This window comes from Hesperophylax consimilis, chromosome 11 (genome assembly GCF_061612785.1).
Source record: "Hesperophylax consimilis isolate HC1 chromosome 11, BYU_Hcon_1.0, whole genome shotgun sequence".
Lineage (NCBI taxonomy): Eukaryota > Metazoa > Arthropoda > Insecta > Trichoptera > Limnephilidae > Hesperophylax > Hesperophylax consimilis.
Window position 1 is genome coordinate 35,183,515 of NC_142846.1, and position 21,471 is coordinate 35,204,985.

At 34.1% G+C, this 21,471-nt stretch overlaps 1 protein-coding gene across 1 annotated transcript; it reads left to right on the top strand.

The window, feature by feature from the left end:
• Nucleotides 1–13,933: 13,933 nt before the first annotated feature.
• On the top strand, nt 13,934–21,391 carry LOC149420087 (lysine-specific histone demethylase 1A-like). The gene is made up of 6 exons (XM_089636950.1): nt 13,934–13,943; nt 14,672–14,827; nt 16,828–17,061; nt 17,750–17,933; nt 18,350–18,477; nt 19,637–21,391. Exons 1-6 carry the CDS (start codon nt 13,934–13,936, stop codon nt 19,768–19,770), a joined length of 846 nt encoding a protein of 281 aa, XP_089493076.1. The 3' UTR covers nt 19,771–21,391.
• Nucleotides 21,392–21,471: the final 80 nt, after the last annotated feature.

The window sequence follows — 21,471 nt, forward strand, 5'->3', positions numbered from 1 at the left end:
AAAGTTATGATTGTTTTTATTACGTTAAAGTAACGTAGAATTTTTTTTTTTTATTATTTCATAGATTTCTTGAAATTACAATTGTTATGTTTTTTTACAACCATACTAGGCTAATGCCCGTGTTAAGGTAATATGGCTGGTGATTAAAATTTAAGGTAACATAAATGAGAATAGTTTCGGATATTTTATGTTTTAAAAAATTGATAACGTAACTTACATTCCAGTAAGTCTAAACTTTGAAAAGTGTCAGTTTTGTTGCTTAAGATTTAAGAAGACTGAATTTAGTTCATATTATGTTAAGAGGTATTTTGTTGTGTAAATGGCTGCTGATACAAATTTAAAGAAGATAATTATTATTCAGTTAAAAGAGTCACCTCAAAAATTGTAAGACTGAATACTAAAATGGTCTCACTATTTTTAAGATTTTAAAAAAAAATTTAATTGAATTTTGTTAAGTTTAATATTTTTATTTTATTTAGTTTTCATAACAGAGTATATTAATAATTTTTGTTTTATTTTAAGAATGAAAAAATTCTAACTGATTATGAAAACAATGTGTACAAACTGTAATAAGATTCTGTTTTGTTAGGTACATTTAAAATGATGATAAAAGTTAACAAAATTCAATTTTAAGGTCGGAAAATAAATAAAAAGGTGATTTATGACATTTTAAACTGTTTTTATTACACTGACTGTGTTTAAAAAAACCTGTTGACATGTCCGGGTTATGGGCTCTGAAATCCGGGGTTTTCACGCCTCTTGTACGGGTTGCCAAATTTTAGAGATGGCAACCCTACGTGCACCCGTATCCGCGGGACCTGTTATCTATTTATACGGGAGATCCGGATAAAAGTGTCTGTTAAATTTCTGATCTAAAACAAATAAATGCAATGCTTTTTGTTTTAAAGGAAACATTTCCAATTTCAAAATATCGAATAATCTTACAATGTTTGAATTCCACCTACCGGCATAATTTTTTTTCTATTCACTTTAAATTAGAATCAAGGTTTAAAAAAATTTATAAAAAGTAATGTCATTGAAGAAGATGATACACATTTATAAATTTATAAGGTAATTACAGGTTTTCAATCCCCCCTAAATGAATATTTGGTTTTTCTGATAAGCTTGGAGATTTTATGAGAGATTATAATTGTGGAATTTATATGAAAAATTGGATGTCGCATTATGAATTGACGATGGATTTATCAACCATTTTTAATCAATTTACCAATATGAATCATCATAAGTAGCTACTTGTAATTATCTAATTTTAAATTATTTTAAGAACATTATGAGATTATAGGATAAATTAAATAGATAGGTACAACTTACATTTTATTTTTATTTGGTTAAACACCCAGCTGAACTTTTACATAGATTATAAGAACGAAATACACACCAACAAATATTTGAAATTGTACAAAAAAAATTTAAGCCTAAAGTTAAGTATGTAAAACTGATATATGATCAATAATATTTTTAAAATAATAACAAAAACATTACATAAAATAGAAACTAAGAGACTATTATAATACAATAAAGAACCGCAGTGAAAAATATTATGGCTAAAAAAATATATTCATATAGTTCAACAAAAGCTGCTTCTGAATATATACGTTTTATTTTATGTTCGTAGAATTTGTAAATCGTCTTTTAAAAACGAATAAAACATCTCATTAAAATACACGTTTGGTTAGTACGACCGAACTACTGATTGATTACACCCAGTCTGCATTATGGCCTATAAAATCCATATTATTGTTGTCGATTCCTGGTTGCCGATTATGGTTGGAGAATTCCCCAAATTGCGGGGAATTTTTGAAATTTTTAATATTAATTTTTATGCGGATATAACCTTTTTGTGGGGAAACCGCTGGAATTCTGGGCATCACCAGACATCACCAGACTTCTTGTCATGCTATGATATGCTAGAACATCTGTTCTGCCGTGTGGTATCTTGAAAAGTCGAGGCGATGACTACGGCTGAAGTTTTTAGGCTCGTATGAGCCATATAATTCCAAAAACTATATTAAAACTAACACCGCACATGATTCCCCCCTGCTGAAACCTGTGGGACTATGGCGTCATGAATTGGGGTATGTAGTGAGACTGGAGTGGGGAGGAGAAGAACAACATTCATTTGGACGATTTATTAGAATTTATTTGCATAGAAGCCACGATGTCCTGTAGATTGTTTTGAAGAGGTATTATGTAACTATTAGTATTTGAATTATATTTTTATATAGTTTTTTTTCCTTGTAAAAGCCCAATAGGGCGTTAATGAATAATAAATAAATAACCTAAAAAGATTGTGCCACAATGAGTATGTACCGTGTATAGGTTAGCTGGACCGGTAAAGAGATGCATCTCACGTCTGACGCAGCGAGTTATTTAATTTGACAAGAGCATGATTATCTAGAGGTTAATGTGGACGAATTCATACAACGTTTTAATTTCCGTTACGTATTTTAATGGGAGTTACTTTACATAATTGCTTTAGATACCCGAGTGCACATGTATGTGTGGGTTAATATTTGATTTATTAAGGAAAGCATTCAATAACATAATTTTTTATACCTGGTAAAGGAAAATGCACAAAGTTTCTGAGTTTTAAATACATATAAATATTTCGCCAAAAGTAATTGATTTACTACTAAAAGTACATGTATAATTATTGTAAAAACTTTTATACTATTTAAAAAAGTATTATTCATTTATTTTTTACATTCTCTACACAAGAGGCCCTGAGAAAAATATTTTCCCTTATGTCATCTTTGGGGATGCTGTGAATGAAAGCAGTTCTATGATCGGGGCACGTTTGTTTGAGATTATGCAAAAAGTGCTAAAAGGATTATTTTGTCAGTGGAAAATAATACGTTTATCAAAATTGCACAATGTTTGCAGGCATTTAAATTTAAAAAATATATTATCTGAAATAATCCTTTTTTTGTCATTAATATTAAAACGAAGACAAAAACCCATAGGTACCGTAGAATTTTGTCAATCCTTTGTTCTATCCAACTAGGAAGATTTCCCGTTTTAGGGAGTCAAAACTGAATAGTTTTGGTGAAATGTCTTTAGAAATTTCGTCACTCGATTATCATTAAAAAATATTCGGTATTTTTTGTTCGCAGAGAGTATATCATTATCTTTAAAACCTGTCTTTCAGAGGTCCAGGTAATTTATAACCTGTAAATCTAATGTTTATCTGCCGTTGATCTGATTGTCGCTATGAGGTTTGATACGAAGATCCTATCTGGAGAAGTATATTTGATTCTTGATCAACACGACTATGGATTTACACGTCATACCTTCGTACGAACCATGTATGTAATATAAACGAAGGGAATTATGGCATAAACGCGTGCTGACTGTTGCTGAAATATGTATCTACGACCAAAATGCACTTACTATCAAAACGTCGGAGCCAATGAACGTTATGAGTTTGGTATGTATCTCCCTTATCTCCATTAGCTATGTTACATACACATACACACATGGTTTTGCCGCTGAGAGCTCCGTTGTAACGTCTCTTTCGTAGTGTAGAATGCAAAGGATAATATTTACACGTTATTGGCAATTATTATACCCTTGAGATAACTGTATCTCAATGAAAACAATCGTTCTTACATTTGCGGCCCGCCCTAGTACTGATGTAATGAACCCTATTAGTAGAGTGATACATCAACTAATCATTTTAAAGTGCAGAAATGTGTTATTGTTGAAACGTGTCTAACATTATTGATAGTTTTTTAATTGAATTTCCGTGTATTTTTATCATACTCATCCTTGAAAGTTAGATAGGTACTACCCCTAACGACATGGGAGACTTTGACCACGCGAAATCATATTTTTTACCTGTTGTTTTTGTATCATGTCTGTGTTTTTTCCAATGTTTTCAGGTAGATTCACCCTTCAGTTATAACGTTAATCGAAGTGTAATACAATATGTTTTATCGATGTATCATTATACGATTGTGTGTTGGACTGATAAATAAGCTACAAGTGTCTTCTCAATTATTGATAATACTCAACATAAATAATTTTGAAGGAAATCTGAATTTTTAGTCCTGTCACGATTTTTATAGGATGTTGTCCTATAAGATTCATTATGACGACTACTATATTTGCATTTTATTCCCGAGTAGAAGACAGTTATAGCCTACAGAAATACCGAACCGAAGTAACGCGTACGATTGAAAATGCTTTATCATAGAGTGTATCGGGAGCATCTCCTATCCTATATTCCTCTTCCTCTCCTTACCTGCTTTTTAGTTTTAAAGCATTATTAAACAAACTCCCTGAAGCAACTTAGCAAGAAGCACTTTAGGCTTAACTTTATACCTCATTTGTATAAAGTATAAATAAATATTTTGTCTTATATTTATATAAGCTGTTTATTTCTTACAAATAAATAAATACATACTCTCAGAAAACCATTCTGAATCGAATGTGCGATGTGTGGAGATTGCAATGGCTTTAACTGTGCTTAGTAATCAAATATGATTTTCAGGGTAGGTACCTACCTACTTCTTATTCTTTTTCTCTATCTTTTTCCCCGTCTTACTTCTTTCAGCATCACAACTTTCCCCGAGTTGGGAATGGCATAGTTCGCGCAGTGCTCAAGAACACAGGATTCTTGTGCCAGATTATTGTCACATTAAAAGTTACCTTTAATATTCCTAGTTCAAGTTTAAATTTAGCGCTGCAAGGGAGCCGACCACTTAGTGGTATGACACTAATCTATGACCGAGTGACCGACAGACAAAAAATGAGTTCATGCGATAATCGTGTCTAGCGGTGACATCTGACGAGGGTTCTAATAACTATCTATCAATTCCAAGCCGCGCATGACATGAAGACATAATGATTCTTTTACCACATGTGTATCGTTTTAAATTTGAGTCAGTTGTGAGTGGATCTTCTTGAGTGGATTCCTTATTGCTGAGGATCATCAGCTCCACTCCAATTTCCTTGATGGACCAAGTTCCTCCATGTCCTTCGTGAGGTCCTGTGGTTCAAAGTGATCTACAGACACGACGTTCCACATACCATGCCTGTGATACTTGATCAGCCCTGAGTGAGCATCCTCTGTTTCTCATGTCTTCAATTTCCCAATGGCCACGAGCTTTCTAGAATATATTTCTCAGTTTAGCGAGTGACATGTTCAAAGTATCTTGGGATAAGTTGTAGGCAGATGACAGCCTGTTCTAGATGTCCAACTTTTCCAGAGTGGAATGAATGTTGTATGAAGATGACCAGAGAGATGAATTATATCCAAGAATTCTTTTGACTAGCGTTTTGTACAGAGCTTGAAGTGTATTGGTGTACTATAATCTTTATACAAAACCAAGACATATAGATGCTTTATTTAGAATTACATTAAAGTGATGTTATTGTGTTGCTTGGAACAAATATCCACCCTCGCCAGGTTGGGTGTAGGGTGGCGTCTAATCAATTACCCCTTACGTTCTTGACTCCTATTTGTTCAGAGGCCTTATCATTGTCTGCATCTTCTCTTCCTTCTATGGGCGTACTTCGGTCGCAAGCCGTTGATTGCGAGGGGAGGCGAGTTTTATAATTATTTAATTTCCTGTGGAACAGTGATGGGCTGGTCTTAATAAGTAGAGTTCCTGAATACTTACTATAGCATACATAAACCGGCTTTTACACTTATCAATAATTTATCAAAGTATTAACGTACCTACATTTGTACATTTCATAAATTGAGAGAAAAATAGTAAAATTACTCAGTTAATCTAGAATATTTTAACAATATAAAATTTTGTTATGTACCACAACTTAACGGAGAATAAGCACGTTTTCATATGTATTTTTTTACTAAATATCGCAAGGCAAATTGATATTGGAATTAATCTGTATAGTACTTCTTTGATTGTTAGTTGTTTGTGTTTTAGCAAACAGTTAATAGTTATAAGAAAGTGATTTTGTCATCTTACAGCAGTAGCATTTCAGTGTCATTCAAATATAAATATCAATTTGAAACTGGAGTAATCAGGGTTCATGCTGGAAAAAGTTTCTAAAATCTCTGATTATCAGAGTACGAGTATGACATACTCAAAAAGTCAGATACCAGTAAGGAGGCCAGAATTTATTGTACTGTCAGAATGCTCTACAGCTTTTTCGATAGTTTTTTGTTTTCAAATGATCGCAGCGTTGATTTCACCACTCACCGTGTTATTCTCATTAAATAGAGCTCATTAATTAAGAATCAGATGTGTGAGAACCGCTTGGTTCTGGCTGCTTCCTAATGTAACATGGTATTCAGCGTTTCAGTGCAGTGAAACGGTTGTGGTCCGTGTAGCGCTTTATCAAATTCTTCTTAGCACTTGTCGTTCGTTCATCAACACTCCGGGAGTTTGAATGTTGGTTCTTCAGAGTAAACGGCCAATGAATTCTGGGTTCTCTTGTTTCAGTGAGTTCTATTCTTAGAAGATTTGCGTATGTCTTGGAACAATATACTTTTAATATTTTCTTTCAGAATTTTTTTTATGCGAGAAAGTAACCTTTATACTTTTTCGTATTACTTCATTGTTTCATTAATAAGTGAAGTATCCACTGAATATATATGTTTTCGAAAAAAAAATAATCATAAAGATATGAATAAAACAATATAACGAAAAACTTCATTGTAAATACCTAACTAAAAAATTAAAAGACAGTACCTTCTCACAAACGGGGAAAGAATTTCATGGTTGACCTAATGACGGCCGGCATAGTCCAGTGGTAACGCATTGGACTGCCATTCCGAAGGTCGCGGGTTCGAACCCGGCGTGCGCAAATAAATTTTATTTGATTAATTTGTGTTATTTCACAATTAATTAATTAAAATAATATATAGTATATTTGCGGCACGTTCCAGAGTGGAAGATACTACCAGTATCGCCCTGGTGTAAGACCACCATTCAGAATTGAAACGTTGCTCCAAATGGCTTTAGCCGTGTTTAGTGACTAGATCTGAATAGCCAGGTACTTCCCCACCTTCCTCTCTCCCTTCCCCACTTACCTTCAGCCTCACAACATCCCCCAATTGGGGATGCCATAGTCTCACTGGCTCTAGACGGGAGCAGTTGGGACTCTTGTGAGGTATTCACTATAAAAAAAAAAAAATGATATACTTTTAACTAATATTTTCTAGCATTGAGTACATTGATTCGGGGATAATTAAGTTAAAAAATATTTACAATCGAAAATATTTGTATTTATTTCTTGTTCTACGGAAATCAAATAATTTTGTGCGTTTATAAGTAGAAAAGGAACGTTTCCCTCGGTAGAATTTTTGATTTTATAATTCTCGCATTGATTTTTTTTACTATCCTTGTTTTGTTTAACATCTACCAATAGTAATGTTGACGTTTTTTGTATGTACTTACTAAAGTTGTATAAGTATAAGTTATTGTTATATTGTTTAAGTATTTAAGTAAATGGAAAGATTCTTCTGCTATATTGCTATCCTTATCATAATCTTGGCTTTATACTCGTCTAATTGTGGCGTATATAAGAGGAGGTTTAGGGGGTTAATACCTCACAGTATTGCGTAGAAAAAAGAGAGAATAGTATCTACTCGTAGATTACTTTCCTGGAAAATACAGCAATGTTATTCGCACCATCTCTTTTAGTAATGTGATGTAAATAATAAGTTATGGTAAGTAGATGTACCAAAATACTTATTAATAATACATTTTCCAACCCCCCTCCTTTCTCTCTTGCCCCACCACCAGGTTCGAACCCACCATGTGAATACTAAAGCTACGCCACTGCTTAATTTGTTGGAAAAATAAGATTTCTAATTCTGTTAATTCTTAGTAAACCGTTCTGTTAGTCAATTACCTACTATTGTCGGGATTCACCTGTAAGTGAACAAACGTTGTATAAACAGCATTACATTAGTAATCGTATTTGCATTGGTAACGTGAGACATTATTGTTCAATGTAAATAAAATATGCATTACTAAATTTAGTTATGATATTTGTAGTATTGATTAATTTATCAATATATATCATTAATTACCAATCAAACTCAATGACTCCATAAAAGTTTTCTAGATTCTGTTGAAATAAATATTTATACTGACTACAAAGATATATAATGACGCATAGGAAAATTCCTACTTAACCCGATTACGTTTATTTACAATCAAATGAACAATATTATTGAGTTGTTGATGAAATTGCTTTGTGAACATGAGGGCTTAGAATTGTTATCGTCAATAACACTCACTAAAATGATGCAAGTAAGTGCGTCATATACAGGATGATAAGGTCGTCGGTGATAAGGTGATTAGTCTTATAGTTACACATAAACGTTGTTGCTTTTGTAAGTAAAACCTCTAATCTCGATGTACCGATTTGAAAGAAAATTGGTAAAATCTCGAATGATAAACGAAAAATAATCGCCGAAATTGTGAATTTTAATATACATTTTCAGTTCAGCTCCCCCTTAACCCCTCCTATCCCAATTTTGAACCAAATAGGTTGATAACTGTAGAATTTCAAGATGGCCGCTGAAATTTTTTATACCTATGTACTCTCTCATCACCCATACCAATTTTCAACCAAAACTAAAATAATCATATATCAAGGAGGAAAACCATACCATACAGGTACCTACATACCTACTAATTTTAACAATTATCTTTAAAAGTAGCTAACACGTTGAGTGACTGTGTACAACAATCACTATAGTACTAATATTATGAATAATTTTCATCTCTCACACTAAACCTAATTTCTACATATATCTCCCCTTTGTTACAATATGTAGCCTATACTATTCTAGACGTCTGAGTATAGATAAAATAAACGGAAACATTATCAACAAAACAGCACCTGGTAAACACCAGGTGATGTTTTGATAAGGTTTTTCAGTAAATGTCCGATGTCTTAGGTAAAAAAGGCTATTAAAGGGAATTATTACGCATTTTGATTAGGTTTCCTATTATTTCGTCTATACTTTACGTCTAGAACGCGGAATGTTTTTTGTTGTTTTTGTTCTTAATTTTGTTTATTTATGGTACACGTACCTTTACGTACACAGAATAAATGGTTTATTTAAAAATTTATATTAAAAAACTTACTAAGTAATATTATTCATACTGACTAAAATTTTCAAATAGGCTCTAGAAAGGAAAATATAAAATACTAATTTTGTTTTAGAAGAGAGTTTAAAAAAAGAATTGGTATTGAAGTTGTTGGCGCAGTGAAAGTTATTTTTAATTTGCGTGACCATTAGGAACATGAGATGACAGTTTTATAATGCCTGCGGAAGGCGGAACGGCTGTCACGCGTAATAATAGATACACCGTTACATACATATTATTAAATATAAAAAATAAAAACAAAATTGAGTTCTATAAATTAACATGATAACAACAAATAAACACGAAATAACATCAGGTCCAATAATGCGGACAACAGTAATTAATGAATTCAAAAAGAAAAGTGACATACGATGCAATCTTCTGTCGAACAGCTTAATGATTAAATATGATTTAAGATTTTCACGGCCAAAAGTATTTTTGGTATTTGTTTTTGGGGTGTTATGCCGTGTTGCGCTAACTCCTTCTTTAGCCAACGTTTCGGACAGCATTGCAGTGTCCATCATCAGGGCAGATGTGTTATTTATGCTTCATTATTTTTTGTAGTTAGAATATGTTTCTTGTTTGTTTCTTTAATAATTATTATATATATTCTACTAGAATCGGTGAAGTATTTATAAAACGATCAATGTACTAGTTATATGATAAAGATACATTTATAGTTAGATATATTTAAGAATAAGTGTTTACGAATGATTGCGATATTACTACAAACCACTCCTTTGCCAGGTATCTTATCAACTTCATCAGCAAACAACGTGATATATTATTAGGCGGAGGTAATAATTATTAATCTCGCTACGTCGCATTTTAAATATAAGCCTTTCATACAATATTTAGAATCAATATAAATAGATAAAATGAAATATGTAGGTACCTAGGTATTTGAGAAGAAACCTAGTTATTTGCTCTTTATGGCGCGTTTGATTCCCACCAATCATTGTACCACCAAATCCGCTCCTGTCTATTATAAACCTACCTGATACATTTATTTATGAATTATCGAACCCTCCTAGTAACTTAATTGCTCTCACAGATCTTTGGGCCAAGTCAAACATTAGACTCTGCAATTAAAATGATTCCATCATGCAACAAATTATTAAAATTTACTAGGCATTTAATTCTATGACTGCCAAGTGGCATGATAATTCTTATCAATCATTCCCCCGGGAGACGTATAGGTACCTACTTACCTATACTTTGAGAATAATTTTATAAATATAAATTTTTTTTAGAAGACAAACATTTCTGGGATTAAATAATCTGACAATTTTTGAAAATTTTCTACTACACAGTAAGCGGAAAGTGTTGCTTGCGTCGTGATGGGGAACTTAGCCAGCCGAGGAATTGAGCGTACCACGCCGGAGTGGGACCCAAACGCGATGCCACCTCGGTCACTGACCAGCAGAGATGTGCAAAATGGGTACCCAAAGCCATTTGAAATGCAAAATGCAAATGGGTCAAAACTTTTCCATTTGAAAATGTAAAACGCAAAATGGTTTTTAGAAAAGGATTTCAAATGCAAAATCCAAAATACCCATTTTCAAAATGCATTGAAAATGCAAAATGGTTTCTCAGGTCAAACAATTAAGTTAATAATAGAATTTTTAATCAATTTTGTCATTTAATAATTGACGTCAATGCAGAACAAACATATTACATGATGGTAAATTCAAAAACACCACGACTACAGATTATGAAACCACAAAAATTTTGCGCGGGACTAATGTTGCCAACGTAAAAACATAGAAACTGCTATCTAACATTTAATATTACAGCGTCATGGCCCCATGTTCAGTATTTGAATCAGTATTTTTTGTAATGGTATCACTCAATTGCCAGGGCTCCTACCGGGGAGCAACTTGACAAATGTAAATTATCTCTCATAGCGAGGTTGAGGACCGACTAATATTTGGGGCTTATGAAAAAAAGATGAGTGGAGATAGTAGGAAGAATGTTGCAAAAAAGCATTTAAAATGGAAAATACATTGAGAAAAGCATTTGAAATGCAAAATGGTTTTTAGAAAAGCATTTAAAATGCAAAATGGAAAATACCCATGTTGCATTTCCATTTGAAATGGATTTATTTGAAATAAAGCACATCTCTGCTGACCAGTCGGCTCCTTGACCCGCAGTTGGCTGGAGAGTAGTTCTGCAATCTGTAATCCTCATGAGGTGGAATGCTCCCTCGTGTCGGAGAGGGTTCAGAAAAAGTGTCTGAGGTTTGTTTACATGTGGGAGTGCGGCCACTAGCCCTGACTTTACTAAAGGAACTTTCTTCTGGGTATGCTCAGCTACACCCCTTGCTACTCAGAAAGGCGGGGTATTCCGCCACCCACTTATTCGGACTGCTGTACCAATTAATTAATTACTTAATTTATGAGTACCATAAATTATTTTATCCCCCTGCACGTACGCGTAACCAATCTGCCAATAATTCTCCAAATAGTAGATTGCTCCTGAACAAAGTTTTTCTTAATATCGACATAAATCGAAAGGGATATCCTATTGATTCCTGAAAAAGAAGATTGATTCCACGTTAAGAATATCTATTTATTGTTTTTGTGTTTAATTCGTAGAACTCCATTTAATTTTTTAAAAATTTAATTAAATTCAAATTTAATTAAATTCAAATTTAATAATACCTATAATTATTAAGTTCTGCAAGTGTTTTTTGGTTTTTGTTATTGTTACAGCTGTTTCGGCTTTCAAGGCTATTTTCAAACTGTCTGAAAATGGCCTTGAACGCCGAAACAGCTGTAACAAAAAAAAAACCCAAAAAATACTTGCAGAACTTAATAATTTTATTATTAAATTTGATTTTAATTAAATTTAAAAAAAATTAAGAATTTCTGATGAACACCATTTTGCATAATAAAATTTCTATGTATTTATAAGATTTTTTTTATTCTTCATTTTAAACAACTTCTAAACTGTCAAAACAGTTTTTTCATAGTTGAAGAAGTTTATATAAAGCATTTTCATCTCTCTCATCCATCTAAAAATATTGCGCTTTATTCAATGGTTTTTTTTTGTAAACTTCTAAATAAAAGCTACACTGGCGATCCTATCGAAAAAATATCGAGCTTTTGGTTTCACCCCAAGATAAGCGTTAGTACGAGTAAAACAGGTCCCCTTTCATTGTTACCTTAGTTTCGAGGTCTCTCGAGAGATGGCAGTAAAAAGCTCAACATATGTTTTTGTTGTAGGCGCTAGAATGAAAAGGTTCACTAGATTGGTAAAATTTTTTATGGCCTATATTTTCAACTAGTGCAATAAATTTTATTTAAAAAAATCCTGTATCGCTTAGCGGATATCATGATCTAGATATTTATTTTGTGAACAGTAAATAGATAGAATGACTAATTCTTGAGTCACGTAAATAAAAAAAATGAATGATTGACACTGTATGAAATGTGAAAAATGACATCTGTTTAAATGTTTACGTTGGTGACTTACTTATGGCGGATATAAAGTAATTATTTTATTAATCTTTTATTTACATTCATTGTAGCTTAATAAATTCTCTCTTTGTGTGTTGTTTATTAGCAAATCCGATAAGATTAATTGCGAAAAACGGCTGCGTGGCCTTTTTCATACAAAACTTATTTTTGGATTTGAGTTCAAAATACTTAATCAAACTGTTTTTTTTTTTATGAAAGATATAGCATATGTATTTATTTGTGTTTTAATGCGTTAAATATAGGTCTTTAAGGATATAGCAATATATGTATTTATTTTTGTTTTAATGTGTTAAATATAGTTTATTAAAGTTATAACAATATATGTATTTATTTTTGTTTTAATGTGTTAAATATAGTTTATTAAAGTTAAAGCAATATATGTATTTATTTATGTTTTATTGTATTAAATGTAGTTCAATAAAGATACAGCAACATGTGTATTTATTTGTGTTTTACTGTATTAAATGTAGTTCATTAAAGATACAGCAATATGTGTATTTATTTGTGTTTCATTGTATTAAATGTAGTTAATTAAAGATACAGCAATATGTGTATTTATTTTTGTTTTATTGTATTAAATATAGTTCATTAAAGATACAGCAATATGTGTATTTATTGTGTTTTTGTATTAAATGTAGTTCATTAAAAATACAGCAGTATGTGTATTTATTCGTGTTTTATTGTATTAAATGTAGTTCATTAAAGATACAGCAATATGTGTATTTATTCGTGTTTAATGTATTAAATATACGCCTTTATTGACCTATATTTTATACTTTAAAAGAAAATTTAATGAAATTGCTCACATCCTTTCTAGATATTTGCAAAATCTTTTCATTTAAAAGATGTATTCAGTTTGGTTTGGTATTTTGGCTTCAAATCCTTAATTAAGTTTTATATGTAAAAGGCCATTAAAAAATGTTATTACCTCGACTCCTCCACTGTCTTTAGTCATATGCAATTGTTTTTTATCTCTTTTTCCACATAAATGTAATTATTCCCTAATCGTATGAGTGATTGGGCTTTGGTTTGACGGATATTAAGTACCTAATACCCAAGGATAATATTTTGTTTTCACTTTGGATTTGTTCGGTGACAAATCAACACACTTGGTTTAGGAAGTGCTGGATGTTTAGCACGAGACGTAACTACCGATAATTTTATACCTATTTCTAGAGCACGGTCGCTCTATTGATACCCAGATCTATGATCTATAGACCGATGTTGATAATGCAATAAATCAGAATGCAATAAAATTCAATATTTTTGATTTTGGGCAACTCGGTTATTTTCGCAGTTTTATTTTTGTTATCGTATACAATCCTTATTTAGTAACATTCCCATTAAATAATGCCTTATGGTAATTGAAAATATCCTGGAACAATCTAATGTTAACCCGATAATAAGAAAAGAGTTATTCCAGTTCATAAAAATTTACTTAAAAATAAATTAGACGTCATGTCAATAAGACAACTTTACGCCAAAACTGCTCTCCTACATCTTATCCATAATAATCTTCATATTACAAATCAACCAAAAGCCAGGTCCTCAACAAATAAAACACTGAAAATTCCGATGACATACACCACACACGGACAAAGACACTTTCAGTACTACCCAAATTTTTTAACAGTATGCCCATTACTATGAAACAATTACTGACTGTAAATACATCTACAAACTTTCTCAAAAAACATATCGTAGCCTGGATAAAAAATCAAGATATTCACTTTTTTCAAAAGATTAAAATTCCAAACCAACCATAACCAAAATAAAATATTTACACACGTTTTTCAAGAATCATCCAACAATACATACACTCACATAGTTAATGTGTGTTTGCATGTTTGAATATGTCTGTGTAAAAAAATAAAACTAACTTTCTACTACAACACATAAATACTTGTCACACTTAATCACAAACACGTTAACACCTCAGCACAGGTTCTACTAGTGAGGTGTTCACGTAACATACAATATTACCCACATCCAGTTTTACCTCATCAACCTGTTTTCTTTATTTTGTGTACCTTTTGTGACATAAATAAAATATAAATAAAGTTTTTATATGGTTCTCTTTGTTTCCAGTTCGCAATGGCTATTCGTGCGTTCCAGTGGCGCTCTCAGAGGGTCTGGACATCCGCCTCAACACGGCAGCCATCCAGATCAAATACACCCCCACTGGGGTGGAGGTCATCACTTCAAGCGCCAGGAACCCTTCTGCGGCCCCGGTCACCTTCAAGGGTGAGTCCATCACGCATCAGGACACAGTGTTCCACACAGATAATTAATAGAAACTAAGGGAAATATTTCGTTGAAATATGCCGACTACCGTCGAACTTCACCTTAACCTTAAACGTCTTCTTTGGGGATGCTGTTCTTTGGGGATGCTGTGCATAGGTTATTTTAAGGGAAGCAAGGGGAGGAAGTTCTGACTAGGAAAAAGATATTTTATATAAAAAGTGGTGGGTAGGAATCTGGGGGTCAGTTTGTCTAGGTCAATATGAATCCATCCCTCCCACTGCGAAGCAAAGCGCTGGCGTTGAGATGTTCCTGCTGGAGAGGTCAAAAGGCCTCCCTTATACGGCCTCTAATCCAACTCCGATCCAACCCGACATGCAGCTGGTGGGCAGACGCATCCCAGACATTGGCAAACCTCACCCCATAAGCTCGGGCACCCCTGCTAAGTCTTCAAACGTTTCGAACCACTTGGGGTGATCTAAGGTGTCGGTTATCCAATGAATGTTCCCGGGCGATACCCGCCTCCCAAAGTGTTATTTCACCATAAAAGTTATGAGGAACAGCAACACCTGCGCGGCCTTTTTCATACAAAGCTGAAATTTGAATTGGACACTAAAATCCAACCTAACGGAATATTTTTTCAAAATTAAAGGTATGCAAGGTCCCTCACGACCCATTCGCCTCGCACTTCAGTGGGGGGTGGTGGATTCATACGTCGGTTACTCCTGGACCCACTGACCCCAGATTATTATCCACCCATCCTACCATTTTCCGTTCCTAATCTTCTTTTCCTTAAAAATACCCTTTACACAGCATCCCCAAAGATGACATAGGCCCTTCGGGAAAACAATTTCCTGTGTCGAGCTTATATAAAAAAGTAATATACGTTCTATTTTATTTAGTTTTAGATTATACATGGACCATTAAAGAATTAAATTTTTTTAGAGGCATATTTCCATTTTTCGTTAGTTTATTATAATTATTAAAAAATAGTCTACATTATGTATGTCTCTTAAAACCTGCCCAAAATTCATTCAATTACATTAACAATAATAAAAAATAAAGGTGTTTTTTATGCCATGTTATTTTTTATGTTAATGTTACATAGTTTTATGTTTCTACATAGGTATGTAAATATATATGTCACTAAGATAGTAGTTATAGGCCTTAGTCTTAAGCCACTAGATATAAGTCTTAGAGGTAAAGTCACTAGGTTTAAGTCAGTAGTTCTAGTATTAACTATTTAAGAAATATATTTGTAGAGCGCCCTTTAGGTGATTTTTCACGAAAACGGTGAGTTACGAGTTACGCTATATAAATTAGCCAAATATTATGATTATTTTTATAAGATAGGAAATTTCCAATGTATTTAGGTTCCCGACCTTCATTTCTTTGAGGGTACAAAGGCATCTACCAATGAATAGTGGAGTATCGGTTTACAGTGTACAAAGTCGTTTTCTTTTGTTTTCGATTATTCCCATCTGAAAAGAACATATCAATTTTCTTTTGGAGCATAGTTTTAGAAACAATATTATAGATAATCACTCATAAATTAAAATACAAATGTAAGTCTGTGATTATTTCACACTGCACGTCAGTTATTCGAGATAATTAATACAAAAAATCTGTATACAGCCAAGCTGTTGAATTCAAGAACTAGGCGCAGAATCGACACGTTCTCATACGACTAGTGTTGAGCGTGCGTTAAGCCTGTTTCCCGATTATGCATCGGTTCCAATGGAATCAATGACGCTAGTTCCTTGGAGCATCTTCCGTTGAAATACCGGTAGAACGAAGCAGCATTTCCACCTGACACATGTACTCTAAAGATTGCACTGTATTTACTATAAGAGAAGAACGTCATCTGAAACTAAAATTACCAACAATATATATCATTAAAATGTTCTTATAGGCGACATCGTGCCCTGCACCATGCACCCTGCAATCTGTCTCTTAATATATCCACCACAAGAGAAGAAGAATAAGTGTGTATGTTTTTGCAGGCGACGTGGTGCTGTGTACCCTGCCGCTAGGAGTGTTGAAGATCAGTGTCGCCCCGGGATCCCTGCAGCAGAACTGCGTGCGCTTTCAGCCTCCCCTGCCGGACTGGAAGGTGCGCGCCGTCCAGCGGCTGGGCTACGGCAACCTCAACAAGGTGGTGCTGTGCTTCGAGAAGATCTTCTGGGACCCGAACGCCAATCTCTTCGGACACGTCGGCACCACCACCGCCAGTCGAGGTAACTCATTCTTTTATTTGGTTCATACAACAAACCTAACCTTCGATATGATGATTCGCCCTGTTTTTTATTCTTTAGCTAAAGAAGGAGTTGCGTTTCACGGCATGAAACCTCAAAAATAAATCTAATCTAACCCAAACATAAATAAATCTTACCTAACCTAACCTAAACTTATTTAACTAAATCTAATCAACTAACCTAACCAAACAACAAAACTTAACCAAACAACAAAACTAAAACTCACCTAACCACCAAATTGAACAACAAACCTTCCCTTACTTAACCTAACCTCATATATCATATTATTTATGATCATGTTTCTATTTGGTTACTGTTCTCTTTTATGAGTGGTCTGACCCTGGGTCGCTTCCAGTGAGGCAACCGCTTGGTCATATTTTTGGTGTCCTGTAATCTGGTATTCTTCCAACATGTCCTGCTCATCGCAGTCTTTGGGACCCATAGAATCTAATGCTTGATTCGATAATAGAGTTCATGGTTCATTTTAATTATGTATGATCCATTTTCTAGCATACATCCACAGATTCCAAACTAATAATTTTGAGCTAGCCACCATGTCTCACAACCGGAGTTTAGGCTTCTATCTGTTTATTTCTTCAGTGTCAATGATTATGTTAAATTGTATATTAAATCTCCCAAACAGAAAAAAAATCCTTGATGTTTTTCGCAGGGGAACTATTTTTGTTCTGGAACCTGTACTCTGCCCCTGTTCTTCTGGCCCTGGTGGCGGGAGAGGCGGCCGCTATCATGGAAAACGTCACTGATGATGTCATTGTCGGAAGGTGCATCGCCGTGCTAAAGGGAATCTTCGGCCAGAACGCTGTTCCTCAACCCAAGGAGTGCGTGGTCACAAGGTTAGTATTAAATGTTTACTATCTTATTTTGATATCTCTAATTAATTGACTTATACGACTTACACGACTTTCCTTGTGTGGTTTTTACTTTATTTATCTCGGAGTTTTGTTTTCACCTATATTTGAATTATATTTAACACTTCTCATGAGACCCTTAAGTTTCCCTCCGGGGTTATGCCATCTATGAAGAAAATAAATTATTGAAGCCTGGGTCTTGCAGGAATCCATCTGTAGAGGTTTTTGATGTCTCTCTGCTGTACAATTGTTCACCCGTGAATATCATTGAAAAATGCAACAGTTTCACTTTCGATGTCTTATTTGGGTGAAACCTTATGATTTTACCCTCCGTTGTGTTGTGTTATGGAAGTTCCCATAGAAATTTATTATAATTATTATGTGTTGATTTTTTTTGACAGGTGGAGAGCGGATCCCTTTGCCAGAGGATCTTATTCATTTGTGGCTGTTGGCTCCTCTGGTACTGACTATGACCTGCTTGCAGCTCCCGTTGAGCTGAACCCCGGAAATCCAACCTTATTTTTCGCAGGTAAAAACGAATGTTCAAACACATATAAACATAGATAATAAAAACAAAGGAGATGGGCCATGAAACATTTTTTAATTCAAAATGAAAAGAAAAAATACAATTAGCCAGTTTGTTTCGTGCACCCTTCAATTCTACTACTGGGATAGATTTAGTGTTTTTTAAAATTATTTTACGATTACGCTGTCACACAAGGATGTCATCGTTTCTTTGTAAATGTTTAATTAGTGATAATCATAATGATGTTATCATTATTTATCTAAGGAAATTTAATGATTATATTCACAGAGCAAATATAACAATGAAAAGCATAATTGGACGTATTCACTAATTGCTCCTCAAAGCCGCAAAAATCATCTGGTAATTATGATACAATCAAACTCGGAAGAAAGCTGAACAACCTATGTGGCATTTTTAAACCATTTTCTTTTTCATCTGTCAAGCTGAACACATAATCAATGACAGTATTACATTTGTCGCCATTGATCTTGTCGATTTTGCGGTACAACTATTAATAAATAAATAATAAAAATGATGGCTCCCGCGGTCGTCAGGTAAGGCTATCGATTAGCAAGCCGGAAGTCGCTGATTCAAATCCCGGCGTGCACAAGTAAATTTTTGCTTTTGCACAGATTAATTTGGATTACTTCACAATTTACTTGGTTACTAATTACTACCATTTTCTCGGGTACGTTCCAGAGTGGAAGATAATCTCAGCATCGCCCTGGTGTAAGACCGATCTGATCACCGTGTTTGGTGACCAGATCTGAACAGCCAGGTACTTCCCCACCTTCCTCTACCCCATCTCCTCCTCCCCACTACTACCATGAGCCTCACAACATATCCCAATTGGGGATGCCGTAGTCTCACTGGATCCAGATGGTTGGGATCAGTTGGGACTCTTAGGTGTTTTCACATAAAAATCGAATACCCGTGACTGAGCACTAAATTTCTTCACTCTGGTCCCAAAGGTTGTGGGCTTACTTAAAATTAAGTTGTACGCATTTTTATTTATTTGCCTATTTTGCACTAAAATGGACCACTGTGATTCCGAACCGTGATTTAAATCTTTAGTACGGCGGTTGATTAAGTTTAGTGTTGCCTTAAAATGTTAGTTTATTTCTAAATTTTATGAAATATAACCGTCTTTTGCCATCCCTAGGAGAGCACACGATGCGCAACTACCCCGCCACGGTTCACGGGGCCTTTCTGAGCGGACTGCGCGAAGCGGGCCGCATCGCCGACCAGCTGCTGGGCTGTCCCTACGCCGCTCCGGCCGCCGCTGCCCGGCCCTAGCGTAGGGCCGGCCCACCTGACTCACTCTGCTCGACAAACAATACCAAGGAATGACAAGAGGACATAATGTTATAACTACTTTAAGCGCGAAGACAAATGCACCAGTTTTTCCCACTGGTTTTCGACCGGTGTACACAAGTTGTAAGCACGTACCCCGAAGGATTTTGTAGATGTAAATGTCATTTTGCAGCCCGACGATATTTTTTTGAATTAAAAATAACAAAATACTTTAGTTTCGTTCAGCATAGCGGGTTCAGCATATGCACTCTTTTCAGCAGCATGGATAATGGAGAGATAAGGTGTATCACGTGATCCGCTCGACAGGGGGGGGGACATTTTCTGTGAATATGGGTGGATTTTAAATGAATTTGGTAGATTTTCAAAAATTTGGTGGATTTTCAAAAAAATTCGGTTGATTTCACAAATTTCTGCAGATGTTCATCAAAATCGGTGGATCTACCGAAATTTCGGTAGGAATAACATCACTGGTGCGAACACTAATCTGAATCTGATTTTACTATGTGCGGTCTCATCGCACGTCCATGCACAGACTAATCTGAAACCTGCGTCCTTTGTGTTCGTACATCATACAAATTGCACGGGCCGTCGAAAACGTGTTTTTGCACCAACACTGCAAATAACTATTCTCTTGCCTACTACTACTGCACTCTGGCAGAAGAATGGCTATGCAAGCGTTAATGAAGCTCTCATATTTACCATAATTTAGGTATGTATGAGATTTAGATTACCACTCTTAAAAGTTATCATCAAAACATTACTACAGTTGAAGGTTACCTGGTTTAATTCAGTAGCTTTTTCTAGTATTGTACAAAAGGTGTTACACAAAATTTTGTGTGTGTTTTTAGCAGGTCCACAGATCCTTGTAGTAGGTCCACACATTGACAGTTTATGAACGTGAACAACTTTAGTAATTTGATTGCGAAGTTAATAAAATCTCATGACAATCTATTCGATTGACTAGAATTATACTAATTTAGCAGGATTAGCTATATAAGTAGGTTATTTATAAGTTAAAAATTAAAACTGTACAAAGAAAATTAAAATTGACAAAGACAGCAAACAAGATGATTAGGTTGTGACTGAGGCTCGAACTCAGGACCTATATACTGTGTCCGGGAGCAGGTATCAGATCTAGTACCAATGAAAGTGATTAACTCACTATGCTGATTTTCTGCTTTTTTAGTATTTTGCTTTTTCTGTCTTTTTGAATTTCCTTTTTGTTTTGTTAATTTCTTTATGCTAGAAATGTGTATTCTACAAAATATAAATGAGAGCGTTTAGGCCTGGATTATTACAAATTACAGCTCAACCTTGGGTTGGATTTGGAAACAGCCTTCGTAAGTCACTCGTTTATCAATTATGATGCCATTGTTAAGAAGAAGAAGATATATGTATTAATAGTAACATTTATTTACAAAAAATTCAAGGTCTTCTTCCATAGAAGAATAAGTGCTGCTTAGTTAGGGATAAATTTGTCCCATTATCGTATCTCGTGAGCTAAGGTATTTCTGCATCTCAAAGCTTACATTGTTTTTTTTGTTCATATTTCTGGTGTATTCTATGTGTATCTTATTGGTTTTTATTTCCTTAATAGTAAATAAGATTGTATTGTTTTGCATTTTATGAAAATAAACTTTGATAATAAAATTTCTTTTTTTTAAAACTTACATACTAATAATG